Source organism: Amblyomma americanum, chromosome 1, assembly GCF_052857255.1.
Source record: "Amblyomma americanum isolate KBUSLIRL-KWMA chromosome 1, ASM5285725v1, whole genome shotgun sequence".
NCBI lineage: Eukaryota > Metazoa > Arthropoda > Arachnida > Ixodida > Ixodidae > Amblyomma > Amblyomma americanum.
Window position 1 is genome coordinate 50,558,356 of NC_135497.1, and position 24,568 is coordinate 50,582,923.

The 24,568-nt window shown below is 43.4% G+C and overlaps 1 protein-coding gene and 1 pseudogene across 2 annotated transcripts in view; both read right to left on the reverse strand.

Moving 5' to 3' along the window:
• Positions 1 to 1,383: 1,383 nt before the first annotated feature.
• On the reverse strand, positions 1,384 to 16,187 carry LOC144112788 (inactive selenide, water dikinase-like protein; annotated as a pseudogene).
• Positions 10,854 to 24,568, reverse strand: part of LOC144112787 (uncharacterized) — a 33,125-nt gene continuing 19,410 nt past the window's right edge. The window contains exons 10-11 of one of the 2 annotated variants that reach the window (XM_077645601.1): positions 23,710 to 23,848; positions 10,854 to 20,990 (exon numbers count right to left, since the gene is read on the reverse strand). In XM_077645601.1, the coding sequence (XP_077501727.1) occupies positions 20,979 to 20,990; positions 23,710 to 23,848 (151 nt within the window). In that variant the 3' untranslated portion in view covers positions 10,854 to 20,978. The remainder of the gene's footprint in view (positions 20,991 to 23,709; positions 23,849 to 24,568) is intronic. The other variant, XM_077645600.1, reaches the window with a different exon arrangement.

Consider the following 24,568-nt stretch of genomic DNA (forward strand, 5'->3'; position numbering starts at 1 on the left):
CGTGTACCACGAAATGCTCGACTGGTAGCCTAGTGTAGCTCCCGCTACAAAACATTTAGGACACACAGGTCCTTGAGCCCCTGCACGGCCTCACTGCACTCAAACGTTCATGTCCCGTATAACAAGTGGCAATTTATAGTGCACATTAAAGTACCCCGCCAGGTCTGAATTATCAGGCAGCCTCTGCTACGGCACCTCTCTCTTCCTTCTTTCACTCTTTATATACTTTCTGCCGTTCCCCACGGCAGGGTTGAGGTGTTCACCACAGGGTTGAGGTGTTCACCGAGATGGTACACTATCCTTTCAAAAAACAAAATTTTCTTTTCATCCCCCATCCTAAAGCTTAGCAGCGGAACACCCCTAACCACTATGAAAATGAAATTGGTTTTTGGGGAAAAGAAATGGTGCAGTATCTGTCTCACATATTGGCAGACACCTGAACCACACCTTCAGAGAAGGGATAAAGGAGGGAGTGAAAGAAGAAAGAGGTTTCCTGATAGCCGTGCACTGTGACACCTGCATCAAAGTACAAGCAGCAGGCATCGAAGAGTCTCGGGACCTCATTGCTGCAGCATGCCATGGGGCAAACGGAAGGAAGGCCACGCCGCGTCCAAAACGTTTGAAAGTGCTAGCTGTTAAACAGAGCCATGGACTTCACCTATGATCACGCGACCACTCCTTGCACGTAGCCGGCGCCTTGCGCTAGCTTCGTCACAATCACTTGGGGCGTGCAGTGGCAACAAGACAGCGCTAAAGACAACGCCACATGCTACAGCAACCAAAGCCCATGATCAGATATGGGAACCTTCAAGTGTTTAATGCACTTGCAACCGAAGTTCCCATTGTTACTCTCACTGATGGCAGCATCATGTGCAGTTTGGTTTGAATCTGTCTTGTTACAGCATGCTGCATTGCCTAACATTTACGTCCACCACGCAGTAATGTGCAGGAGCGCTATATGCACTGTTGACATGTGCAGAACCCAAAGTAGACACTGGACCAAGCACAATGTTCATGTTCCGAATTGAGATGCTGTAAACAAGTAATTTTCCTCAAGCTTAATATTTCACAAAATCAGGTAAAGTCCTGAGGAATAAATTTTGGAAAGGAATAAATTTTGGAAAGGATAAGTGACAAGCTCCTTAGCGCTCTTTTTAACCACATTATTCAGGGGAGCAATTTTTTGCAATGTGCTGTTTATATGAGTCGTGACAAAACGAGCAAATTAGGTCTTCACAAAAATTCAATTCAAAAGTCGTTTCACATAAAATTGGATGAAGCAACCTGTATCTAATGGTGCTAAGTAATGTCTGCTCTTAATGATACTGATGGGTAAAGCTTCAGTGTGCCCACACACGCTCTCAGCAAAGACAAGAGCCAGAATTTTTGCAAAATATTTTTATTCCCAATGCATGGCAAATGGCTGAGGCTTAAGCAATGAGAGGCTGTGAGAGATGCCCACGGGAGACAAACCATCCTCCACACCACCGTAATATTCAGTCAGCACAGATTCATGAAGGTCTCTTCAAGGAACAGCCAGTCTCTTAACTGAACAAACCATCAACACCACTACTATATGATAAAAGGGGAAAATATTTTACATAACGAATGCTTGTAGAAGACTATCTTTCATGACTAACAAAAATATTAGTGTGCTCATAAAGCGCATAAAATATCACTAACACAACACAAAATGTTTGTTTGGAGTCCATTTAGCTAATGTTCATGTCAGTGGCATGCAGCATAAGACCAAAGCTGTCGCCACTCGTGTATGTGGCATTCGTAGTTGCATATGACAGCCATAAGGTACCCCATCAGTAAAAACTTCACAGCTCACTCTTTCAAAACTCCTTGCAAGGCTGGAAACCTTCCTCACAACCAATTCTTTCCCTGTCCCCTATTCCCAAGCCTGTGTTACCAAAGCTAGGACTCCTTGTCGGCTGAAGGCACTTCGAGCACGCGTAGAGAGTCCGTCAGCCTTGCTACCCGCTCCCCTTCAACAACATCCTCTATGATCCACGCTGGGTATCCCTCCTGCTGCTCAATTTCTTTGCACGATCCTTCGGTATTCTCCTTTGGAAGGCACATCAGCAGTCCACATGAGAAAGGAAAACAGGAAACTTGTAACTCACTAACGCCATAAATTTTACGAGTGCAACATATGAAATAAACTTGAAATGAAATTGCTGCTGTTTTACCACAATTCCTGTATTGCCGCAAAATTGCTGCAATTCCTGTGTTATGATTATATATTTTTCATGCACTCCTCTCCACTAATGCCCCAGAGGCCTTGAAGGTATTGAAATAAATAAATAAATAAAATAAATAAATAAATTCCATGTGCTAATATATTGGCAAGAGATTTTGAGAAAACACCCCAAATGATGCTTTAACTTGTTCATTGCATCTTGGGTGTCCGGTGGGTGATCCAAGATACTAAGTCACGCGATGAATCCGTCGCTATGCTCTGATTTATCAAAGAGCGTGTGGAAAGGACACACGCCATGTCGCTGTTGCCATTTATTGCCGTTTCCAGGAAGTTCGCATTGCTAAGTAAAAAAAAATTTTTGGCTACAGTTGTACTAAGGGCAGCGTTATCTGTGTGAAGACAAGAAATTTTCTCTATGTGAAGCCTCGACAAGTGCCAGAGACCTCCCTACTCCACCCTCCACAAGAACCACGCATCCATCACCAACCCGTTGCCTGCCTCCACACACCAGAAGCCCATGCAGCAGCAGAGCAAAAAGAGCAACAGTAAAATCAAATCCAAAGAGACAGTGGGAAAGTCAGCTGCCCTCCAGAAGCATCCCCAACCGGCCACAGCCTCACCATGCCCCACTAGCTAGGGGGCCGCCAACATAGACACCCTCTAGAAAAATTCTGTTGCACTCGGCTTTAAGTAAAAGCATTCATTAAAGTAAAAGCATCAAAGTAATCACTGAGCGAAAATCCAACTGCTATTACAGCGTTCTCGCATCAGGTTTCATGATTGTCCTGTCAATTTTGTTTACTTTTCTCCTGGTACTACTCAGAGCAAAGCATCTGAATTACATTAAAAAAATCTGAAAAGAGTTTCACCCAAAACGAGACAACAACATATCTTTCCAAGGAACAACTGGGGATTTCCAACAGGAACACCATCACTTTCATGTAACTCTAAACTCTGCATACATTTTAGCACTTCCTGACGGTGAAAGTTTGAAAAATTGTGTTGTATCTATTTTGAAGAAGCTGTGAAAGACATGAGAAGGAAATCCTACAATAGAGAAAAAAAAATTCGACTGATTGTCAGTCAGTGGCTCAACAGAGGTCTCGGCCGAATGCCCGTGCGTTAGTTTGAAGGAGGTGCCCGTGGCGGCCAGCAGGGCAGGAAATTGGCTCTGATGGGCAGCGTGTGGATCACAAACCGCACTGAGCGTTGCTGCATCTGCACCAAGTTCTGGGTGTGGCCGAGCATACCGAAGCCTGTCACGCCTGTAGCACCGTGGCAGCCATGCTTGTGCATCAGCCGAGCTCCTGGAACAACAAAGGCAAAAAATTTGTTTTAACACAGTTTCTGCACAAGCAGGAGCGAAGTGAAAGTCAATGCTCACTTGGTCACAAAATACACAACTGATGAATAGTCATACAATGCCACTCATTTCATGATATAAAAGGAAAGAAATGTAGCTGGTCTGATAAAGGCCTGCTTTGATCAAAATGAAAAGTTTTCCTCGTCAAAAGTCTGCAATTTTGTGGTAGCCTTCTTGCATGCAGACAGTGAAGTACTAGTAAGTGGAACACACATACTAGCACTTGCAAAATGTGAGACTGCACAGATACTACCAGCATACCCTGTAAGGTGGTAGTAACTCAATTACTGCAGTCTTTAATGTTGGTCGCCAGGTTATCACTGTCCCCCTTCCCATGGGCTGCTAACAAGCTAAGATATTTCCATGTAATAAACAAGGAAGCAAAAACCAGATGGGCAAAATACAGTACTTCCCAGCCCCACCACCTTCTCAAGGTTAGTGTTTTCCAATCTAATCTAACCTGTATCCTTGTTTGTACTATCCAGACACGACTTTAATTATTTTCTTTTTTCTTTTCCTTATTTGTTGGCATAACACTGGAGTGAACGGCTGTGGTAGTAAAGAGACAGCCACAAGGATTGGATGCTTCACAACAGAAAACAAACAACTGGTGGTGGGGGAAGCCTCAGGCCCTTAACCAATATTTCAACAAGACGACTTTCCTTTTCTCCCACCTCTTGCCTAGCTGTGACAGCATCACTCTTCTTGCGTTCATCTTTTCACAACTTATCTTCTTCACTTCTGCCTTTTTAATCCTTCTCCCTGCTTGCCCATCCCTTCTTTTTCTCCAAATGAACTCCACAATTTCTTTGTGCATTTTCATGTCATGATGTCCTTTGCTCACGCATATTTTGCAGAATCTACCATGTGCAGCAACATCTCCTAAAGTGCGTGATCAAATTCTTGGAGCTTCTTTTTATTTGTTTGCACTAATGTCCTGCACTTTTCGTTTTCAATGCTATATCATATCCCATCTCATTATTTATGTTACGATTACTGTAGTGGAAGCTGTCTTCATCATGGGACACGAATTTATTATTGTTGCCCTGACCACTGCGCTGTACTTCAATTATCAACTATTTTGTTGTCACCTTCTTAAAGCATTGCTCACAGTTTGTATGCACTTTAGTATCTGTCCACTCTCTTTCTGTGAGTGCACATGTTTCACCTCTACAATACCTCAGGAAGGCATTGCAGAGACTGCCGTAAATAAGCACATAAGCAAATAGGCAACAAAAAAAACTGCAGACACGAACAAATCAGCACCAACCATTGAGATTGAGACGTGCCATGGAGTCTATTGCATGGAGGTAGACCCTGCGTACATCTTCTTCACCGATGCCAGCCTTGCCCAGCTAAGCATGGCGCTCCGGCTTCTCCAGCCACTGGTGAGCGTTCACTGCCACCTGGGTGCCAAGGGGCTTGGTCAGTACCAGCACGTCTCCAGGCTGTGCATTGTCTGGCCTGTAAAGGGAGCATAACATTTAGCAATTAGGTTAAATGGCCAGGCTGATGAACCTTCCAGTTTTTGTCTAGGGCCTTTCGTGTTGTTCTGAAATAGCTTGCCTTTAATGACGCAGTGACTACTTCTGTAGCAAACCTTCTAAAAGGATAACGTTGAGACAGGCATAGCATTACTATTGCTGTCATTCTTTGCTCTGGGGGAAGGCATATGTTCAAAGGTTTTTGCTGCAATTCTTTTTCTGTTTACATTATATTGCCATTTTCAAAATTTCACTGTCTATGCGACTGACCTGCTGGGCCTTTGCTACAAGTACTCTACTTGCAAAAAGCATCAGCGTTGACTTAGTGGAGTGCAAAATAGTATCAGAACATCTTTGGTGGGTGCGGGATAGCACTTGATATAATGACGACAATTCCAATAAGACATGGTTTGAACTTGTGCAAAAGTGAATTGTACAGTACAGTGAAAGCTCGTTAATAAGAACTCGACGGGGACGACGACAGTTCAAATTGACTGAAGTTCGAACAAACAAAAGTGAACAGAATATGCATTTGGGAAGCAGTCGGGTAGCGAGATTAGCCATTTCATTGTCCGAAAGTATTCCTTCATCACCTCCTACCTTTTATCTGAAGGCCTTTTTTCACCTTCAAAACTGAAGAGGCGCGTAGCATTCAGTGCATCCAAACTACCACAGCGGAGGGCCCCACTGAAGTTGCAAAAGGCATACAACCACCACTGAGCATGGTCAAAAGAACTACCGTCTCACGTCTGGCGCTTTTTGACCAAACCATATAGTGCAACCTCTGTGACTTGCAAATTCACACTTGTGAGTCGCGAGGTTGCGTAAGCATTGAAGTCGACAAGAAAAGGTAAACCGAGCGGCCACACGTATATTGCCCGATTTTGCAGCCTCCCCTGGCTCAAGGCGCACACTGCCAAACCAATGAGTGTGCTTTTTGGTGATATCCTGCTTCGATAATGCTCTGGCATTGACTTCATGCATGGTTCCAACCTTCTCTTCAAGCATTTTGGCACAGTAATTACTGCAAACGGAAGACAATTCTAAATGCGGTACACCGTGTAGGTTGACTGCTCCGGCCGCAACCAATCACATGCAAAGGGCACTGAAAAACCGAGACAAATACACACAGCAAACATCAGCCAAGCTCCAACTCATTCGTTTGGCACACGTCGTCGTTTCGCGCACGACCGCATGGTTTCGGATTTGGAGTGCTGGAGACACTGCGACATGTCTGATTCACTGTAAGCATCTCGTCGCTGGCCGTGTGATCGATTTCTCAACAGCAAAACCCAACACAGCAAGCTACTGAAGCATTCGAGACCAACACATACAAGCAAGCCGGCTCAGAGGTCATGCAGTTAGTTGCTACCACTAGCACAGAGAGAAACCCCTCCCCCGTTTACCCAGCCTCTCACGCCATTTTAACCCTGCCCACTTCTCCAGAGGTGGTGAAGCCTAGTGGGAATGTCTCTTGGTTCACCGCATCCACCGCCCTCCAGGCGCGGTGGTGGTTGTTCGAATTAACAAATTAATGGGCTTTGTTTCACACAGACCCAGTGGAGCATGGCCAGACCCAGTCGTACAGTTCGAATTATCCAGAAATTCAAATTATGAGCTTTGGCTGTACAGTCAGGTATTTCCACGGGCAAACTACATCATCAGTGTGGTGATTATTTGGGTATTAAGTAAGGTTTATCTGAACTTTGAAAACGACGCTCATGCTGGAAAAATTCATCATAGTACCCAACAGACAGAGCCTCAAATGCTCACATTTTGCATTTCATAAATGCTAACACAGACAAAAATAGCATGAAAAACTTAATTCATTGGAAAAAGAAAAAAAAAGAGAAACGATTACTGCACTCACGAGATGATTTCAGACTCTGCAGACTGATGATGCCACACCACCAATCATAGGCCAAGGATTGAGCATAGTCTGCCCTCCTGTGACCCTTGTGCCTGCTTGTTCAGCCAAGTCCTGTGGAGAAACAAATGCCATTTAAGCTATTTGCACCATGCTTATCACTTCAGTACTGGGGCATGAACTCAGGCAGTGAAAAGAGTTAAAAGCTGAAACACTTGAACAGCTGCTCTCTGACATGGACATCTCTTGTAGATCTTCTCTCAAGTTATCTCTTCACCATGCTAAGTGCACGAACTTGAAAAAGAAATCTGAGACTGCATTCAAATTTTGAGAGCTCACACAACTAGTGCCCTCACACTCACATTAGCTCTGATAGGCAGCCATGGCCTACACACACCTCAAAACATTGATGCAAACATCTTAGGCTTTACTGCAGCAGGGGCCGATCCTACCTTGACTCCCCCTGATGAGAAGAGGCACGACAATGTCCCTCTGCTTTTCAGTGAGCTTAGTGCTGACAGCCATTACCATCAGCACGTTATCGCAGCGGGTCATGCCAAGTGCATAAAGATCAGACAGCACATTGGCACACGCTATCTTGCCCTGCAACAAACAAAAACAATGAATAAGAAAACATCCTGTACACATGGTGCCAGCAAAGGACACCAACATGAGGCCTGTCACCTATTTGATTCATTATTGTGTAACAACAAAGATGTGTCAACGCAGTAGCGGCAGTGCTATCGCTGAGCACGCGCTGCTGGCTGGCTCTAGAACAACCGCCGACGTAAGGTAACAAACGCTGCTATCGTATTGACACATCGTTACAATCAGATTTATTTACACGCTTATAGAAAGTATAATTATAGTGTGGTTTTGAGCCCAATAAGACTGCTCAGTAAGTGACCTGTTATCCAGACTAGCCAATAAGTGAACAAACTTAGCACTTAGAAACTCAGATTATAGAAAAAGTTTGGTGATACTCTTACAGCTACAAGAATATATATTTAATGCTGCTTTGTTTCGTTTTATCACCTGGTATTAAAACTACAGACACATAACTTTCTGCAAAAAAATAACACTTAGTATTTTTTGTACAGTCGACTGAAGTGACAGCAGAGCACTGTGATGTTGAAGTTTGAGTATACAATCTGCCACCAGGTTACTAAATGCAGGTAAGCATTTTTTTACAATGTTGAACACTTACAGCTATGTAGGGGTCTTCAACAGATGGATAGAAGTAATCAATAGTTTGAACCAGAGAATAACCAGAATCTCCAAGGGGCACAACACTGGAATCCATGCCAATGTCTGAATGGAAAAAAATATGTATATTAGTCAGGTTGTTAAGGGCAGCTTCTTGAAGAAAGGGACATTTTCAGGGAAGTTATCAGAGTTACTACATTTAAAAGCACTGTACAAGGCACCCAAAATGTCTTCAATGAGGTTAAACTGTCCGCACACCATCAGTGTTGGGTTTTGTTCCCATTATGACTTAGAGAACTATAGACACCCAGCATTAGTTCGTTTTATTCTTTCAAATGATGCGTTAAACATTAGAATACTTATGCCACCATGTGGACAACTATTAGCAATATCTTAATTTCTTCTTTCATGATATTTCACTTTAATCAACCGAACGAGTGCCGAGACATGGGGTTCACACTTAGGTAGCATGAGGCACGAAAAAAAAACCTGTAATATAAATGCTGATACATAGTTTTAATTCACTAAAACAATTAAACCAGCTTGCTTCAAGAGCTGGAATGACAACAAGCAACATATCAGCAGTTAAACTGCCGTTCTTTTCGTGTCTCATGTGTCCTACATGTCACACCCATCATTTGGTTGATGAAACTGAAACTTAAACAGGGCCAAGAAGAAATTCAGTTATAAATTTAGCAGTCACAAGTGAGTACCAGGTGGTGATCTATGTATTGTAATGTCTAAAGCATGACTTGAAAGAAGAAAAAGTGCAAGCAAAAACTTTATTGTCTAGAGTGTTTAAATGTGAGGCTAAATTTGTACTGAAAGGGAAGATCATTCATAATCCAACACAAATACTATGTTGGGACAGACAAAAAGGAAAGAAACAGTCTACCGGCTTGTACCCGAAAGTGTAATAGCTTTATATCCAAACACCAGAATAAAGCTGGCCACTCAACTGTAAATGTTTAGTCAATCTGCTGTACCAGAAGAGAGTGTCGCGCATGTCTTCAGCTACTAAATTCTTTAATTAATTATTAATCGGTGTGTATTGTAACACAGAGCACAGCTACTTGAGCGTCCGTGTTCAGTTTGTAAAACTAAAGTACACTTGGATATTTATCAACATTAATGTCATCTCACTGTCATATTTCAGTCACTGACAGCCATTGTCCCTCCCTCATGCTTTTAGTGCGAAAGCACTATTCCACATGTACCAACCCCTAGCAAGAATCTTGTCTTGTGCTTGTACTATCCCAAGCTCGGGTCAGTTCGGAGCAGCATCACGCAAGCTGCAGCCAATAGGATGAAGCTCAGGTAAGTTTGGAGAAGCATCGCGCCAACTGTAGCCATTGGGAGGAGGGCATCTCACCACCTAGGTCACATAAGCTTGTGGCAACATCACATTCTGCGCATTGGATTGTGAAAAAACTGTCCACCGTGGCAGTCAAAATAATGATTGGCCGCAAAAGGTTGCTCGGGAAGAGCAACATGAGTCGCACGATCCCTACCGGTGGCTATGATAGAAACAGACACCTGTCAATGCAGTGGCACATCCCTTAACCGCTGCGCCACTGCGCTAGTAGTGGTACGCCGCCATCTATGAATGTTAAGTAGAGAATTACCACCTCTGCCTATATGGGCATTATCCTACTAAACCCCTCAGAGTGGCACTTAAGTGTCCCCTGCTTTCACACGTGTACTTGGTTTAACTACGTTAAACCCCTACCACTTTTTTTTTGTTTAAAGGATACTGAACTAGAAACATCACTCACTTTATGTGTCACGTCACTAGTGAATTTTAGGCACGACAGACTGAACAGAGTTCACTGAATGCCAGAGGTATTCTCTCACCAATGACTGATTCAAGAACTGCAATTTTATAAAACAGCAGAAGCATGGAACAAAACAGTCAATAAGTATATCCTGCATCACATAATATGTTCATTTCAATGCTGGTACAATGAAAAATCGTTAATTCCATCATGACATAAATGGCAGCCTTGTTGAGTGGCTGCACTGTTCTGAACAGAAAATACCTAGATCAAGACAGTGATCAACAATTCCAAGTTGATGAATTTTGTATTTTTTGTAGGCTGAACTAAAGTGAAAAAATAGCAGAATGATGTTAGCGCCTGCTATAGCACACTAATGCATGCAAGTGAACAACTGAGTACTTTTGCGCTGGCACAAGTACATAACACCACGACAAGTACTTATGTCCTGAATCCAGTAGTACGTTCGTTTCACTGCCGTACGGTTACAAAGCATCACCGCAGTCGAAAAATCTGTTGAGCGTGCCGTTCTAATGCTTGTACAATCAGGCAAAGACGACAATAAAGTATCGGCACAAGTGTTCGGTGAAACAAATTAAAACAAGCTGCTCTAAAGCTTGAACGCACCGATCTGTGATCCCTCAGGGTGGTACAACACGGTCTGCTGTGCTTCGCCGTCTTCCTTTAGCGAATTGAGCAGCTTGTTGAGCACACCCTGGGGAACCTTGCAGCCTCATCCTTTCATGTCAGCCAGGATCAGGAGCCAAAACTCTGGCTCGAGCCCGTGCTCGGCATTGTCGAACAGGTAGTAGATCACCGTCACGCCGCTGGCTCCGTGTCGGAACATGTAGCTCCGGCCGGTGACAGCATCGACATGTGCAGCCTCACCACTCATCCCGGCGAAAGTTCGAACGGCGGGCGGCAGTGGCAGCTTGTGCAGTCTAAGCAGAAGAAGAAAAGGAAGTAATGACACCTCCAGCCAATAAGAATTTATCACCGATCAATTCAATTAATTCACACAGTGGAGTGGCAGCGGACAGCTTTGCCCAAACTGACTGCTCGTGACAGCCAGCCGACTTGCCTGCTCGCGTTCCTTGGAGCCTGTCGAACGCAGCTCCAATGTCGACCGAGAACTGTCTTCATGCGCTTCACTTCCTTGCTTGCTGGCACTTCCCTATGCGCTTCCCCACTTTTTCTTTTATATGTAGCGCAAAGATAAGTAGTAGCGCTGCTACCTGCTCAAAACTATTTTGAGTTGCCACGTAGCGGCTATTCTTCAGTTTGCCATTTTGTTCCTATAGGCATTAGAAATACTTTTCATTTACTTTGTGATTAAAAATGCAAAAAAAGCAAAAATTCTATTGAAATTTCAAATGCACGCAATGTTACCTAAGCATGTAAGCTTTATGCACACACACACAAAAATAACTTGCAGTCACTAAAAACCGCAGCGCCAGTAAAAACAAAGTGACAATACTTGGACGCCATCTGGATGGCATGTCTGAATGTTACGCCTAATCCCTTAGTGACCTGACAAAATCAGCAGGAAAGATAGTCGCAAGTGCTTCGGAAAGCCCCTTGAATGCAGGCGAAAGAACGTTTAACTACATCAAAGACTTTCTCTCCGATAGAACGGCTAAAATTCAAATTGGCACAATCAAATCCGACACCGTCAGTTTAGGAGACAGAGGAATGCCACAAGGATCTGTCCTGTCCCTCTTCTTATTCAATATAACCGTCAACAAAAAGGCACACGAAGTCGCCAAAATCCCAGACCTAGAACACTCTTTGTACGCGGACGATATAGTCCTTTGGACCACTAAGGAGAGTATCGGCACGATACAAGATACGCTACAACAAGCGGCAGATGTAGTAGTAGAGGAGGCACAAGCAGCGGGACTTCCGTGTCCCCCCCAAAAATCCGAAGTCCTCATCCTACACCCAAAGCGTCAAAGAAACAAAGAAAAAATAAAGCACCTCAGATCGAAATCTACGCGGAAGGGGCAGCCATCGCAGAAGTGGAAACACTAAGAATATTGAGAACCAAAAAACGTCACACTAAATAAGAAACTGAGAAACACCGTCAACCAAATCTCCCTTATCATCAGATGGATTGCAAATAGGCGAGGAGGAATTAAAGAAGCCGAGACCAGGAAACTTATCCAAGCCTTCGTTCTTAGCAGAGTCATCTACTGTACAGCATACGTCACCCTCACAGTCAGAGAAAGAGATGACCTGGATGCTCTAATTAGACAATCCTACAAAATTGCGCTCAACCTCCCCCGTCATACCCCAAATGAAAAACTACTCCAGTTAGTTTTCCAGCTGAAAACCAGGAGAGGGCCAAGATCATCTTGATCTGCATGCAAAGGATGCCTGCGTACGCCTTTTGGCCTCAAACACGCAAATTACAGTCATCGAATGCCGGCGCTGCTTCTCAGAGAGGCAAAATGTTTAAAACCAAGCACCTGAGGCACATGTACACAGCCAGATCTCAACGAAGGGCATTTCAAGAAATGTGAAATAAGCAGTCACAACTTGCAGCTTTGCAAGAAAAGAAAAGCCTTTATTCGATGCACTCTTGAAAAGCCTATAACTTAAAATTGCAAAATACAAGTGACAGCATCAGGTAGTAGCCAACAGAGATATACTGATACTGGTACTGACTCAACTTAAAACCAGCCAGAAGACACAACACAGGAGAAGACATGAGCTCAACAAGAGGCTGGACTAACAACTGAAATTTTATTGAAAGAAAGCCGCAAAAGAAGATCCGCAAAGACATGCGTGCGCACAGTACCCCAAAGCAGTGAAAGGAGGATATGCAATCGAAAGTCACTGGCATACTAGTGAATCTAAAAAAGCAAATTCCTTACGGCGAAAGTTTACCGACAGCTTAGCCACACGTGTCCTTAGCGTTACCGATGTAGTAAACCTCAAGTATCTACCGACAGATTTCTCCCTTCCGTAAACCACTGATGTGTTGCAGAAATTAGGCGTTCAAAGAGATAGGTCATCCTCATATTTGCGTTCAAAAGATTGAGTGTGTAGTGCCAGATTAGAATTTGCCTTCCCTCCTGTAGATTGAAAGTGCTCAGTCAGGTGCAAAATCAGACATCTACCTGTCTGCCCATAGTAGTTGCAGCCATAAGGCAGTGGAACACAATAAACTTTATTACTTCTGCAAGTGGTGAACCTTTTTATACGTGACACTGTCCATTGTGGATGATTACCCATAGTTTTATCAAGCCTTTTTTTAATGGCCACGCAAAAGCCTCTTATCTTGCACTTAGCTGTTAAGACGACAGCAACATTACACTTTGCCGAGACTTTCTTGAGACTGTGTGAAATACTGTAGAGGTAAGGTATATCAGCATCATCCGAGTATGTGTTCCTTTCCCTCGAGCAAGTGAAAACACGCTCTGACAGGTTAGTGAGATGGGCAAGTGGGAACCCAGCTGCCATTAGCTTGGAAACCTGCTATGAGAATGCGTCCTCAGCAGAAATGGCATGACTTAAGTAAAGCTGATGTCATGCATGCGATTGCACACCCATCAAGTGTTTCCATCTTTACTGGCCTTAGCCAGAGACAAGTACACCTCTTCACCACCCTTCCCTAGCCACGAGTGGCCTGACTCGTACCTAAAAAGAGGCTTCCCAGATCTTGGGCTGTAGCCCCAACAAACATGGTCGTCCACAAAGCGCAGGTCTGAACCAAGAAACTGCTAATGGTTCTGCTTAGACAATTCTGACGTAAAAAAGAGGCCTTGACTGCACACCTTAAAGACTTTTAAAACATCTTGTGCCAACTTTTCTGGGCCCTCCATGCCCAGGAAATTTAGGTAGTCATGAAAACAACGAAATGCTCCTATGCTAAGGTCTTCCAAACAGGGCTCTAATGCCTTATCGACTTTAGATTAAAAAGTGTTGCTGATCAAAGGTACGACCTGGGTGTAAATAACGCCCTGACAACTGACAAATCCAGATTTGCGGTAAAAGGACAACAGCCCCATGAAGCTAGCAACCGAAATCACGCAACTGTCTGTAAAAGCCTGTTCATTGTCCACCCTGATGCAGTCTTGCACATGCCTCAGAAGTCTATCATGTGACAATGAATAGTACAGGTCCTCCATGTCGATGCTCACTGCAGAGCACATGCCCAGGTTGCTGTCCACAAGAAACTAGATCTCCACAGAACTCCACTCTTGCGAGTTGGCAGGGCAGTATTTACATCAGAGATCAGGCGTATGCAGAGGGTCCCAGGTCGCACCGTTCCTCCGCAACATTTTTCTGTACAGAGTCGATACGGCATCAAAGCTCTGTTTGGAAGACCTCGGCATAGTAGCATTTCGTTATGTTGATGGCTACCTAATTTTCATGGACAAGGAGGGCTCAGATAAGTTGCCACAAGACATTTTAGAAATCTTTAAGGCATGCGGTCAAAGCCTATCTTTTACGTCTGACTTTCACTAAGCAGAACCGTTTGCAGTTTCTTGATATAGACCTGCACTTTGTAGACGACCACGTGTGTTGGCACCATAGCCTAAGATCAGGAAAACCTCTTAGCTATGAGTTGAACTACTCGCGGCTGGTGAAGGACGGGTTGGCAATCGCATTCATCACGACCGCTTTACGGAAGTCATGCCATTACAGTGTTGAGAGCTCATTCTCGGAGCAGGTTTCCAAGCCAATGGCAGCTGGGTTCCCCTTTGCCCATCTCGTGCACCTGTCAGTGTGTTTTCACTCGCTTGAGGGAAAGGAACACCACTCGGATGATGCTCACGTAGTGGAGCAGCACAAAAATGTGCCCTCTATACCTTACCTCTATGGCATTTTGCACCGTCTCAAGAAAATCGCACCAAATTTAAGTATGATCTTGCTGTTGTCTTGATAGCTAAAAGCGAAGTAGGAGCCCTTTGCACCACCGTTCAAACTAGGCTCGATAAAACTACCGGTAATCATCTGCTATGCACAGTAGGAGATAAAAAAGGTTCACCACTTGCAAAAGTAAAAGGGTTTTTCACGTTCCACTGCCTTGTAGCTGAAACTACTATGGGCAGACAGGCAGATGTCTGAATGTGCGGCTGACTGAGAGCACCTTCACTGTATAGGAGGGAAGGCGAATTCTTACCTGGCACTGCACGCTCAACCTCGTCAATGCAATCGGAGGACGACCTGTCTCTTTGCACGCCCGATTTTCGCGGTACATCAGTGGTTTATGGAAGTGATAATCTGTCCGGACATAGCTGAGGCTTACTATATCAGTAAGGCTAAGGACATGTGCGTGGCTAAGCCGTCGGTGAACCTTCAGGAATTTGTTTTTTTAGATCGTTTACTAGTATGGCAGTGCCTTTCGATTGTTTTTCGCCCTCTCACTGCTTTGGGGTTTGTGCGCGTGCATCTCTTTGCAGGTCTTCTTTTGCTGCTTGCCTTCAATAAAACTTCAGTTGTTAGACCAGCCTCGTCTTGTGCTCATCTCTTCTGTGTTGCCTTCAGGCTGGTTTTAAGATGTAATACTGAATGCCAGAAGACAGCCATTTTAGAGTCAAGAACACTTATAATGGCTGCAATTAAAATGAGTGTTCATTTATTACAAAAAATAGCGCTTGCTTCATTAATTTATGCACGAAGTAAATGACACCACATCGCAATAAACAAGGACTAACCCTCATGGTGAAACTGCAGTTACAGCGAACAAGTGAACAGCGAACAAGTTACAGCGAACTAAACCTGCCACCACATCTAAAAGCTTGAACTTCAGGCCAACGCAGAAATCAGATCAGATTACTTCCCAAACCGCATGACACTGCCAAGCAAAGAATGTGACCACCAATAAAAAGCAACAAAAAGCAAACTGTAGGTAGCAGCCAATCTCAAGCAATCTCATGCAGAAAAGCTACAAGGTCAGGCCAACAAAGATGTGGAAAGAGAAATTTGACTAAAGGCAACAGCAAGCACATTATTAAGGTTTTTCACAGCACACTGAGCCCTTTAAATGGAAAATACTTTCCTGGAAAAACATACCAGAAGCAGCAAATTTTTTTCACCAATCAAGTTTTTTTCATGTACTTCACTGTTCTTGAAGCATGGGTAGGTGCAGAGTAGTCAGTTTAATACATGCATCCTTAAGCAATGCCACGCCAAAAACTGTACTTACAGAAAAAGCTTGCTTTACTGAGTGAATACCACTGGCCATTCACAAATTTCCCAGCCTGCTCCTGGTCACTGGCACAAATCGCACGCAACTTGCTGACTTGTACAACTTCCATGCTACCCTTGGTCTTTAGCTGGAAAAAAAATCTGAGGGATCAGCAAGATATCAAACTTTATATGCATTGCTTTGTTTCAATGACTAAGAAAAAAAAACAGCGTTTTCCGTGAGCATAACTAAACTATTTTTTCACACTAGCTTTCTGCAGTAATTCCCGTTTATCGCGACCTCGTTAACGCTGACTTGCTGCACGGTCCCAGCACTACTGTGTATAGCTCTATGGTTTCAAATGCTTGTTAGCTCTGAGCCCTTGGCCTTGCACTGGTTAATGCAGAAAACCTCGGAAAGGGCAATCAGAGCTTTGAGCTTTGAGCCACAGGTATTCAGAAGCTCGATGGTCCTGTGGGAGAACGTTTGGGCGGGTGACCCAGTAACAAACGCTGCTACAGTTACTTTCACTCCATTGCAAAAAACTCACACAGCAGAGACCTGTCCTCCATTTTGCAGTGCAGAAACAATCACTGAAATTCAAAGCATGCATACTAAATGCACCCCTACCTTCGAACACAGCTTCATAACTATGGGTATAATTATTGCAATGAAATACCAGTCAGTACATATAGTGTTCAATTTATCCTAAAATTATAAGCAAATCGACAAACAATAAACATTAAAAGGAAAATAAAATAACCAGAATTGTTAAAAAATTTGTCAGAAGAAATATGTGACTTCCACCACACTTCAGCAGTTCTTTAGCTTTGTGCACCATCAAACCACACTTTCTTACAGGCACATTTGCAGAAAAATTGGGCTGAACCTGGTCTTTAAGAATCTTTTTGGGTTCAACAGCAGGAAGAAACCAGGTTTTATCCAGAACCAAAGGGCCTTACACATTGCATCACAAGCCCAGATGGTGCAGTTGTCTACAGCCACTTGCATAAGTCTACAATTTTCCTGCCCTCCACAAGCTGCATGATCCCTGTCTGCTACTAGCCAAATTTCACTATTCTACCTGGCTCAGGGCCTCCCACTGCTTTTCTCAATCTTGGAATCCTGCAGCCCTAGCAGATCATCAGCTGTTTATTTATTTATTTACATTTCTGCAGTGCCACGAAGGCATAACTGCAGGGGGGATACATACATACACAATCAATCCTACAGCATGTGCCAACCTTTTGTACAGGATGGGAAAGAATCTATGGTCGATGATAAAAAAGTGTCAACAGCGCATTCACATCAGTCAATTCTTCAGGGAAGGGCAAGAGGAAAAGCAGAAAAACAGCAGCTGAGCATGCGTGCACATCACAATTCCAACAACAGTGCTCGGAAATTTGCTTTGGACTGGCATTCAACAATACATTGAGGCAGCTTACAACATTCATGTGGAAAGAAAAACAATTTGAACACATTAGTACCGCATTTTATCTCATGTATTTTGCAGTCGTGGTTGTGCCTTCTGGATACAAAATGAGGTGGCAGCGAACAAGTTTTGGGGTTAATAGTAGTTTCCTTGAAATAAATGTGGTAAAGGAATGCTAACCTTATTCGTAAACGGCACTCCTCCAGAGAGTCCCAGTTCAGGTCCTGCTTGATACTGTTATTTCGATAATTAAAAGTATATCTGTTGCTGACAAACCACGCCACACAATTCGGAACGCGTTCCAGCATATCACAATAGGTTCTGACTAGAGGGTCCCACACTGCACTGGCATACTCCATAATTGGTCAGATGGTAGTGAAGTATAAAAGTTCCTTAACCTTCTGAGGAGCGTCCCAAAAATTCTTTTCCAAAAAATTTAGCAATCTTGATGCCTCTGCCAAAATATATTGTCTGCTTTCTTTATCATTATTCTCGTTTTAGCACCGTACTCTCCACAGCAATACTGCTAGATATTGTACTATCAACATTTTTGTGTGGCATGCAAATGGCTTGTACCATGATGAATATGTGTAAATATAGCCTAGCCAATTTTCCATACCACAACTACAGCTGCAGCCAGATATCATTTTGTGGAGTAGCACAATGGCCTTCAATTTTACTGTGGTGAAGTATGCAGCATTTTGTTTCAAACATGAGCGTGAAGGGAAGACTTCATGTTTCATGAAAAGAAAGGAATGACACGCATACTGCAGTTTGCAAGAATGCCCTGTGGACATTAGAAAACACTGCCACCCTTGCTTTATCTTTGCCAGCTAACAAACTCATTTGAGCACAGAGTACTAAGCCAAACATGAGTACATGAATGTCTCACTATATTAGGCATATCTAATTGCAGTGAAGATTTGTAGCATATTCCATTGAGTCAGTGCATCACAGCAAAGGTTATGAAAACAAATGCAAGTTTATGAGCTTCACAAGCACATGAGCTTGCCCAATCTATTTATGCATGTAACTGAGAAATTTTCCTTGAAAAGATGTTTACTGCTGCAGGTCACAGCACTTCTAGGCCAGGTAGCCCATTACAAAGGAAGTCAGCATAGATAGCGTAATAAGTAATGTAAGTATGGTTGAATATAAAACTGACTATCCTTGAATATAGAACTTACTATCCAGACCATAGCTCTTGGATCTAAGCTTCACATCTTTCTGCATAATACAACTAACAAAGCAATAGAGCAAGAGAGTTTTTCGAATGAAATGAAAAACAATATTTCACTGGCATTCAAAACCACTGACCTGCTACTCAGCAAGGAGGGAATAAGAGGCAAAGATGAAGGAGTAGAGGTGCAGAAAATTGTTAATGTTTAGAAAATAATAATAAACTTAAGGAAATTTTAAGAAATTATGTAGCCACTAATTTTGCTTGGTTTTATGAGGTTTAAAACCACAAAGCGGCGCAGGCTGTTAGATATTAGAGAAATGGATAAATCTTTAAGTGTGCTAACATCACAGAGTTCCTGCACCTCTAGCATTTCGTCTCCATTAAAATGCAACCACTGCAGCTGGAATTGAACCTGCATCTTTCGGGTCAGCAGCTGAGTAACATAACCGCGGCTCCCATTTGGGGTGACATGCTTAGTTTTGTTTATTTGGGTTTAACATCCCAAAGCGACTCAGGCTATGAGGGATGTTGTAGTGAAGGGGTGACATGCAACAAAGTGGTGACTAACAGACTTTACAAAGTTCACTACAGAGAGAGTGAGCATTGATGAGGTATTAGAGTTTGCCTGGTCTACGAATGCCATATATTTGTGCAGATAATTCATTACAAGTACATGCGGCCTACGACAGGCTATGGCACCTAAAGCACAAAGCAATATGTCCATAAAATGAAGGCAAGAGCAGAGTTTCTTGCTGCCAGCAACCACTCCATAACCCAAAAGGCCAGTCAGCTTTTAAAAATGCATGTCCTACCTAAGTCTATTCAAGATTTCAGCTCTGATTTTGATTTGCATTTATTGCCAACTCACACAGCTCTCTCCTCCATATCTTAGCATTAACCCTGCTTTTCTTTCAGTGGTTGACTGCACTCCTCGCAATTTTAAACTTCTTAGTGTACCACTTTTTGCCCGAGAGATTTGTAGAAGGAATGCAGTTTAAAATTCTTTTTGAGTATACTGCAAGGCACTGTTCATAACTTCTGTGTGCATGCCAAAGGCCTTAAACCCCAATCTACTCGCACCCACTTCTCTCAAATGCTCTGCATTTGCGCACGACCTGGCTTAGACATGTGAATGACCTGGCCTAGATGTACTGTTACCACTTCCACTACCTCACTACCTATCGTAAAATGTTCTCTTTCCAGATTGTTTAGTATTTTAGCTCTCTTCATTTGCACTGAATACTTATGTCCTCAATCATGAACTACAATTCCTCATCACTGATACTACATCAATGCATTAAGACTAAAATATGTTCAGTTATTACAAGGCAACATTTACAAAATTAATTATCAATCTTGGGTGCCAACTTGGGCTTTTTGTCACGAAAGTTTGACTAGGAGTAACTTTGGTTGAAATTCTTCTAGCACAATAATCCTTGTCTTGTTGCACTCTATGATCCTTCTAGATCACTCTGGCAGGTCTATTCTCATCATGCCACAGAGTGTTTAGTAATTAGCCCACCTCCAAATGAGCAACATGAATTAGGTGAAATTTTGAAAACTATTTCATCTACAACAAAACTAATCAGATATTTGAAATTAGCATGCAAAAATATACAAATGGTGCAAGTTTCAACCAGATCCACCCATAAATAAGGAAAAAAGTTCTAAGAGGTGTGTCCCCCCTTAAGTAGACTTGGTCTTTCTCTATTTTGGCGGTTCGAATATTCATATCCTGTAGCAACCCAAACATATCACTTAGCTGCCTCTGCTGTGCATCGTCGTCATCTCCTGCATCGTGGGAACCGGTATTGCATAGTGGTCCTGGGTTTTCTTCCACATCACCGGACAGCAGAAGCAGCTCTTTAACAACAACGCACTCACATAACAAAGACAAAAGTATTCCCGGGCGTGGGAGCAGCAACAAGCAGGCATTGTCCGATTTACTTGCGTAAAGACAAGAGTCATGACTGACCTGGGCAAAGAAACGGACAAAATTGAAGAGCCACATCACGTAGCCGCACCACTGAACAGTTCCGGGACACGCCAGCAGTTCTTATCGACGACGAGTGTTGATGACATAGTCGATCCGGATGCCTTGATCCACGAGGAAGTGGTCCAGCAGGGTTGCCAGTGGTGATCAAAGTCTTCACCGTGAAAGCTGGCGAAACTTGTTGGTGAGTCGTTGCATTCCCGTGCTTCCAAAGTATACAAGGCGCCAAGCTGGAGACATGAAGTAACCTCGGCAAAGAAACGGACGAAATTGAAGAGCCGCATCACGTAGCTGCTCCCTCGCCCACTGAGGGTGGCAGGGTGGCAGTCAGTCATGCACCTATGAAGCAAACAGTGAAAGGAGGCAGGTGCTTCTGGCAAGAAGAATGTGATGCACCCTACCCCAAAGCAGGGCCACTGTCACTTGTGATGTAGCAGTGCCATACTCTACTTGAACACAGGGGCCCCGTGATCAGTACCTTGCGCACTTCAATTCAATTTTATTTACTTTGGAACATACACATTTACAAAAGTGGGCAACAAAAGCATCTGGACCCTTAGCCAGTTGCTAGTCTGGGCCCATGCAATAAGTGCACAAAATAGCATACCTGGGCACTAGTAACAAATAATTGTAAACCTTACTTGTTAGATCAGCAAGCCTGTTCCCATTTATATAATCACTCTCCTTTTTGTGTCTTCAGGCAGTAAGCACTCATAAAGAAAAAAATATGTTTGTTCATATGCTCCATAAGCATAGCATGTTGAAGTCCACTCTCCAATGTTATGGGAATGCAAGGAAGATGATGAAGACCATGCAGCCAAGCCACATTTCATCACCATCGCTGGTCGCCTCCGCACGAGACTCAAGCTTAGGCTGCTGGCATTCGTCGGTGGTTCCTGCCTACACTGCCTTAACTGCTTTGTGCGCTAGTCCCTTCTCCCCCGTCAATAAGTCCCCTCTTCAGAAGTTACATCACGTCAACAAAAAGTCCATTTAGCGGGAGTAGCCATCTTGACAACAAACAATACAGATGTACACAAACACACAGAGTTGCTCAATGACAATCTCACTGTGTCAGTACCATACATATGCTACACCCACTTCAAGCATGCTCAAAACAGACCAAAGTATCCACTAATGATTTTCTTATACTGAACATTAAACTCTTTTTCCACCAGGTTAATAAACTGCCAAGTAAAGGTAGACAATGCTGCTTTCTGAATAGTTCCTGAACTGCATTTGCCATTAAACCCAATTCACGCACCACATTTCTAAGTATTTGAAGCTTCAATACATTTCAAAATTAAAAATATCTCTGTTCATCCCACCTTGTAGCCAAATGCTGCGGCATTTAAAGCATCTCGCAGCTGTCATGTCTATTAAAAGAGTATCGACAACGCATTTTGGTGGCATGTTGTCTTCTTCGCAGTGATGTGTAGGACATTACTATAGATGGCTCACCACGTGGTATTTCCGTTCTGCAGCTAAATAATTTATAATAAAATTTTCCTCCCATGCTCTCTTGGTTTGAGTTTCGGCAGCTCTGTGATGTCAGTTTTGCATGCGTAAGGCATAAAAAAAATGCAATATAACTGCTGCTGCTTCATGCGTTGTCATTCCAGCTCTTGAGGTGGACTGGCTTTAACGTATTGAATTAAAATGATGAAGCAGTGAATACTTCGCATTTTTTGTGATGCCTTGTGTGAACTGAAACTGCAAGTTGGCATCATTCGGCCACTGAAAGTGAAACTAAAACAGCATGAGAGAGAAATGAGACTATAAATTATTCAGCAGTTGTAGGTGAATGTCATGTGGTACTCCACGTATACTAATGCCTGGCGCATCATTAGAAAGAAGAAAACACACATCCAAAAGTTAGCTGTCTATACAGCTTTAATTCACTAAATTAACCAACACAAGGAGGCAAGTCATTTGTTCTGACCACCAAAATGAACCAAAGGCAACCTGCACCCACATCTTGTAAGCAGCAACCAATGCCACTATCAGTGGTGGTGCGAATGGCGAAAGCTTTTACAGCGAGCTTTGTAGCAGAAAAAATGTCAATACAAAGCAGCTTCCCAGTGTTTTGCAACAACCTAAAGCTGAGAAATAAAATAAAAATGCTAAATTATACCCTTAAATGTGAAGTTATCTATTCACCACAGGCACAGATACCAGAGTGCCTCACTTCTGCTGAAGTATACTGTGTAATGTCAGCACCAGCTAAGGAATCTCCAGGTAGTCAAAATTTATCCGGAGTTCTACACTGCAGTGCTTCTCAGTGCTCGGGTGGAGCTTCAGGACATTACCTAATCTCACCAGGCCAGAAATACGCAAAACAGGCAGCTCAGGCACACAGATGAAAATTGACAAAAAAATCTGATACCGAAATGACTTTGCCTGCACATTCTAAATGTTCAAAGACTGCGACACTTCCAAGTGGCATTTACTGCACCTTGCTGCATACAATTGATTTGTACAGTTAAACTGCAAAAGGGGCATGCCATTTGCTTTTACTGGCGATATGAATGGAAGGCAACTCACATCTATGTCTTGTAAACTACTATCTGAACCTTTATCTCAACGCAACCAATGAAAACTACTTTTGAGACAAGGAAGTAACGCAATGAGCAACTCAACCAATCTCAAAAGAAAGCTGTCAAAGCAAAGCTCTCTTAACTTTCCATTCTGAAACACTTTGCTACACAAAAGACATTACATCAACCTTAACACACGTGGCACAACCAAAAGCCCTCGAAGCAAAATAGGTAAAAAAAACCAACACTGCAGTGATGGCCTTGACCATCTGCTTAGTACGGAGGAGGTGCAGGGTTCGATACCCAGTGCCACTACCCATCAGTTTTCTAGCAGATACAAGTTTCTCCTTGGCCTGGTGCTCAGCTTTCTCTGGGGTGAAATCTTAGGGGAAAAAAAACCTAGTCTTTGACTCCCACATCGTGCAGACCAAAAACATGACAGCCACTGTGCACCTTTGTCGCAGTGGCTTTCTGCCACCGAAATCAAAGCCCCCCGTCGTCATCATCAATAGTCCACACACCTTGGAGTCAACGTGCGTCACCAGTTGGAGTATGCCATTCTGCATCGCCACAGGAACCTGAGGGTGGTTCAAAAGCACCAGGAGTGTATTCTGCTTCTTCAGGCCATGACTCCATGTGACTATCAGCTCCAGCAGCTCCCTGCATGCAGGCACGACACAGAGCAAGGCTTTTCAGACACTTCATCAACAGCTACTGTTCATAAATGATGGCCAATTTTTCAAGCAGCTCCAGTCGGGGACTGCGGAACACTGTGCTGTCCTGGCACTAATCAACGCCTTGCTCGTTTGACATATATACTTGTGTAAGGGCTGTGTTAGTGCAAGGGCCGCAACCACGGCTTGGCAGCCAATAATTTAGAAAGAAATAAAGTCAGCCAAAAGAATTTCACTTCACGCATGTGTCATTTAAACACATGGTGCATTCCACCCGGAGCCAACAGATGGTGAAACCTGCCTACGACACTCTGTACAACCAGTGTGATCATGCTGATGACGTGTTGTTTCGTCAGACTGCCTCACTTTCTACTTGTGAGCAGGGTGTTACACCAAAAAAGGCAGAACGTTATTGGTATTATCTCCAGCAGCACAAAAGTCGGAACAGGGTGCTCCCATGCTAGTGCCGTACTTCCCTGCACTGCCCGCCTGGCTCAGACGCTAGCGGTTGGGCATGCTTCGCATAGAAGTCGCAGCAAAGATGCTTTGAAACTAGTCGCCGTTTATCATAAAAGGCATAACCATGCTACCAGTTAAGCACAACACAATACTCTGACATTAAAATGAAGGTACCACTGACGTTTTTCATGCCTTTGCCAGTAAAGCGATCAGAAAAGCAACCCAGGTAAGGCCAGCTCCCACCAAT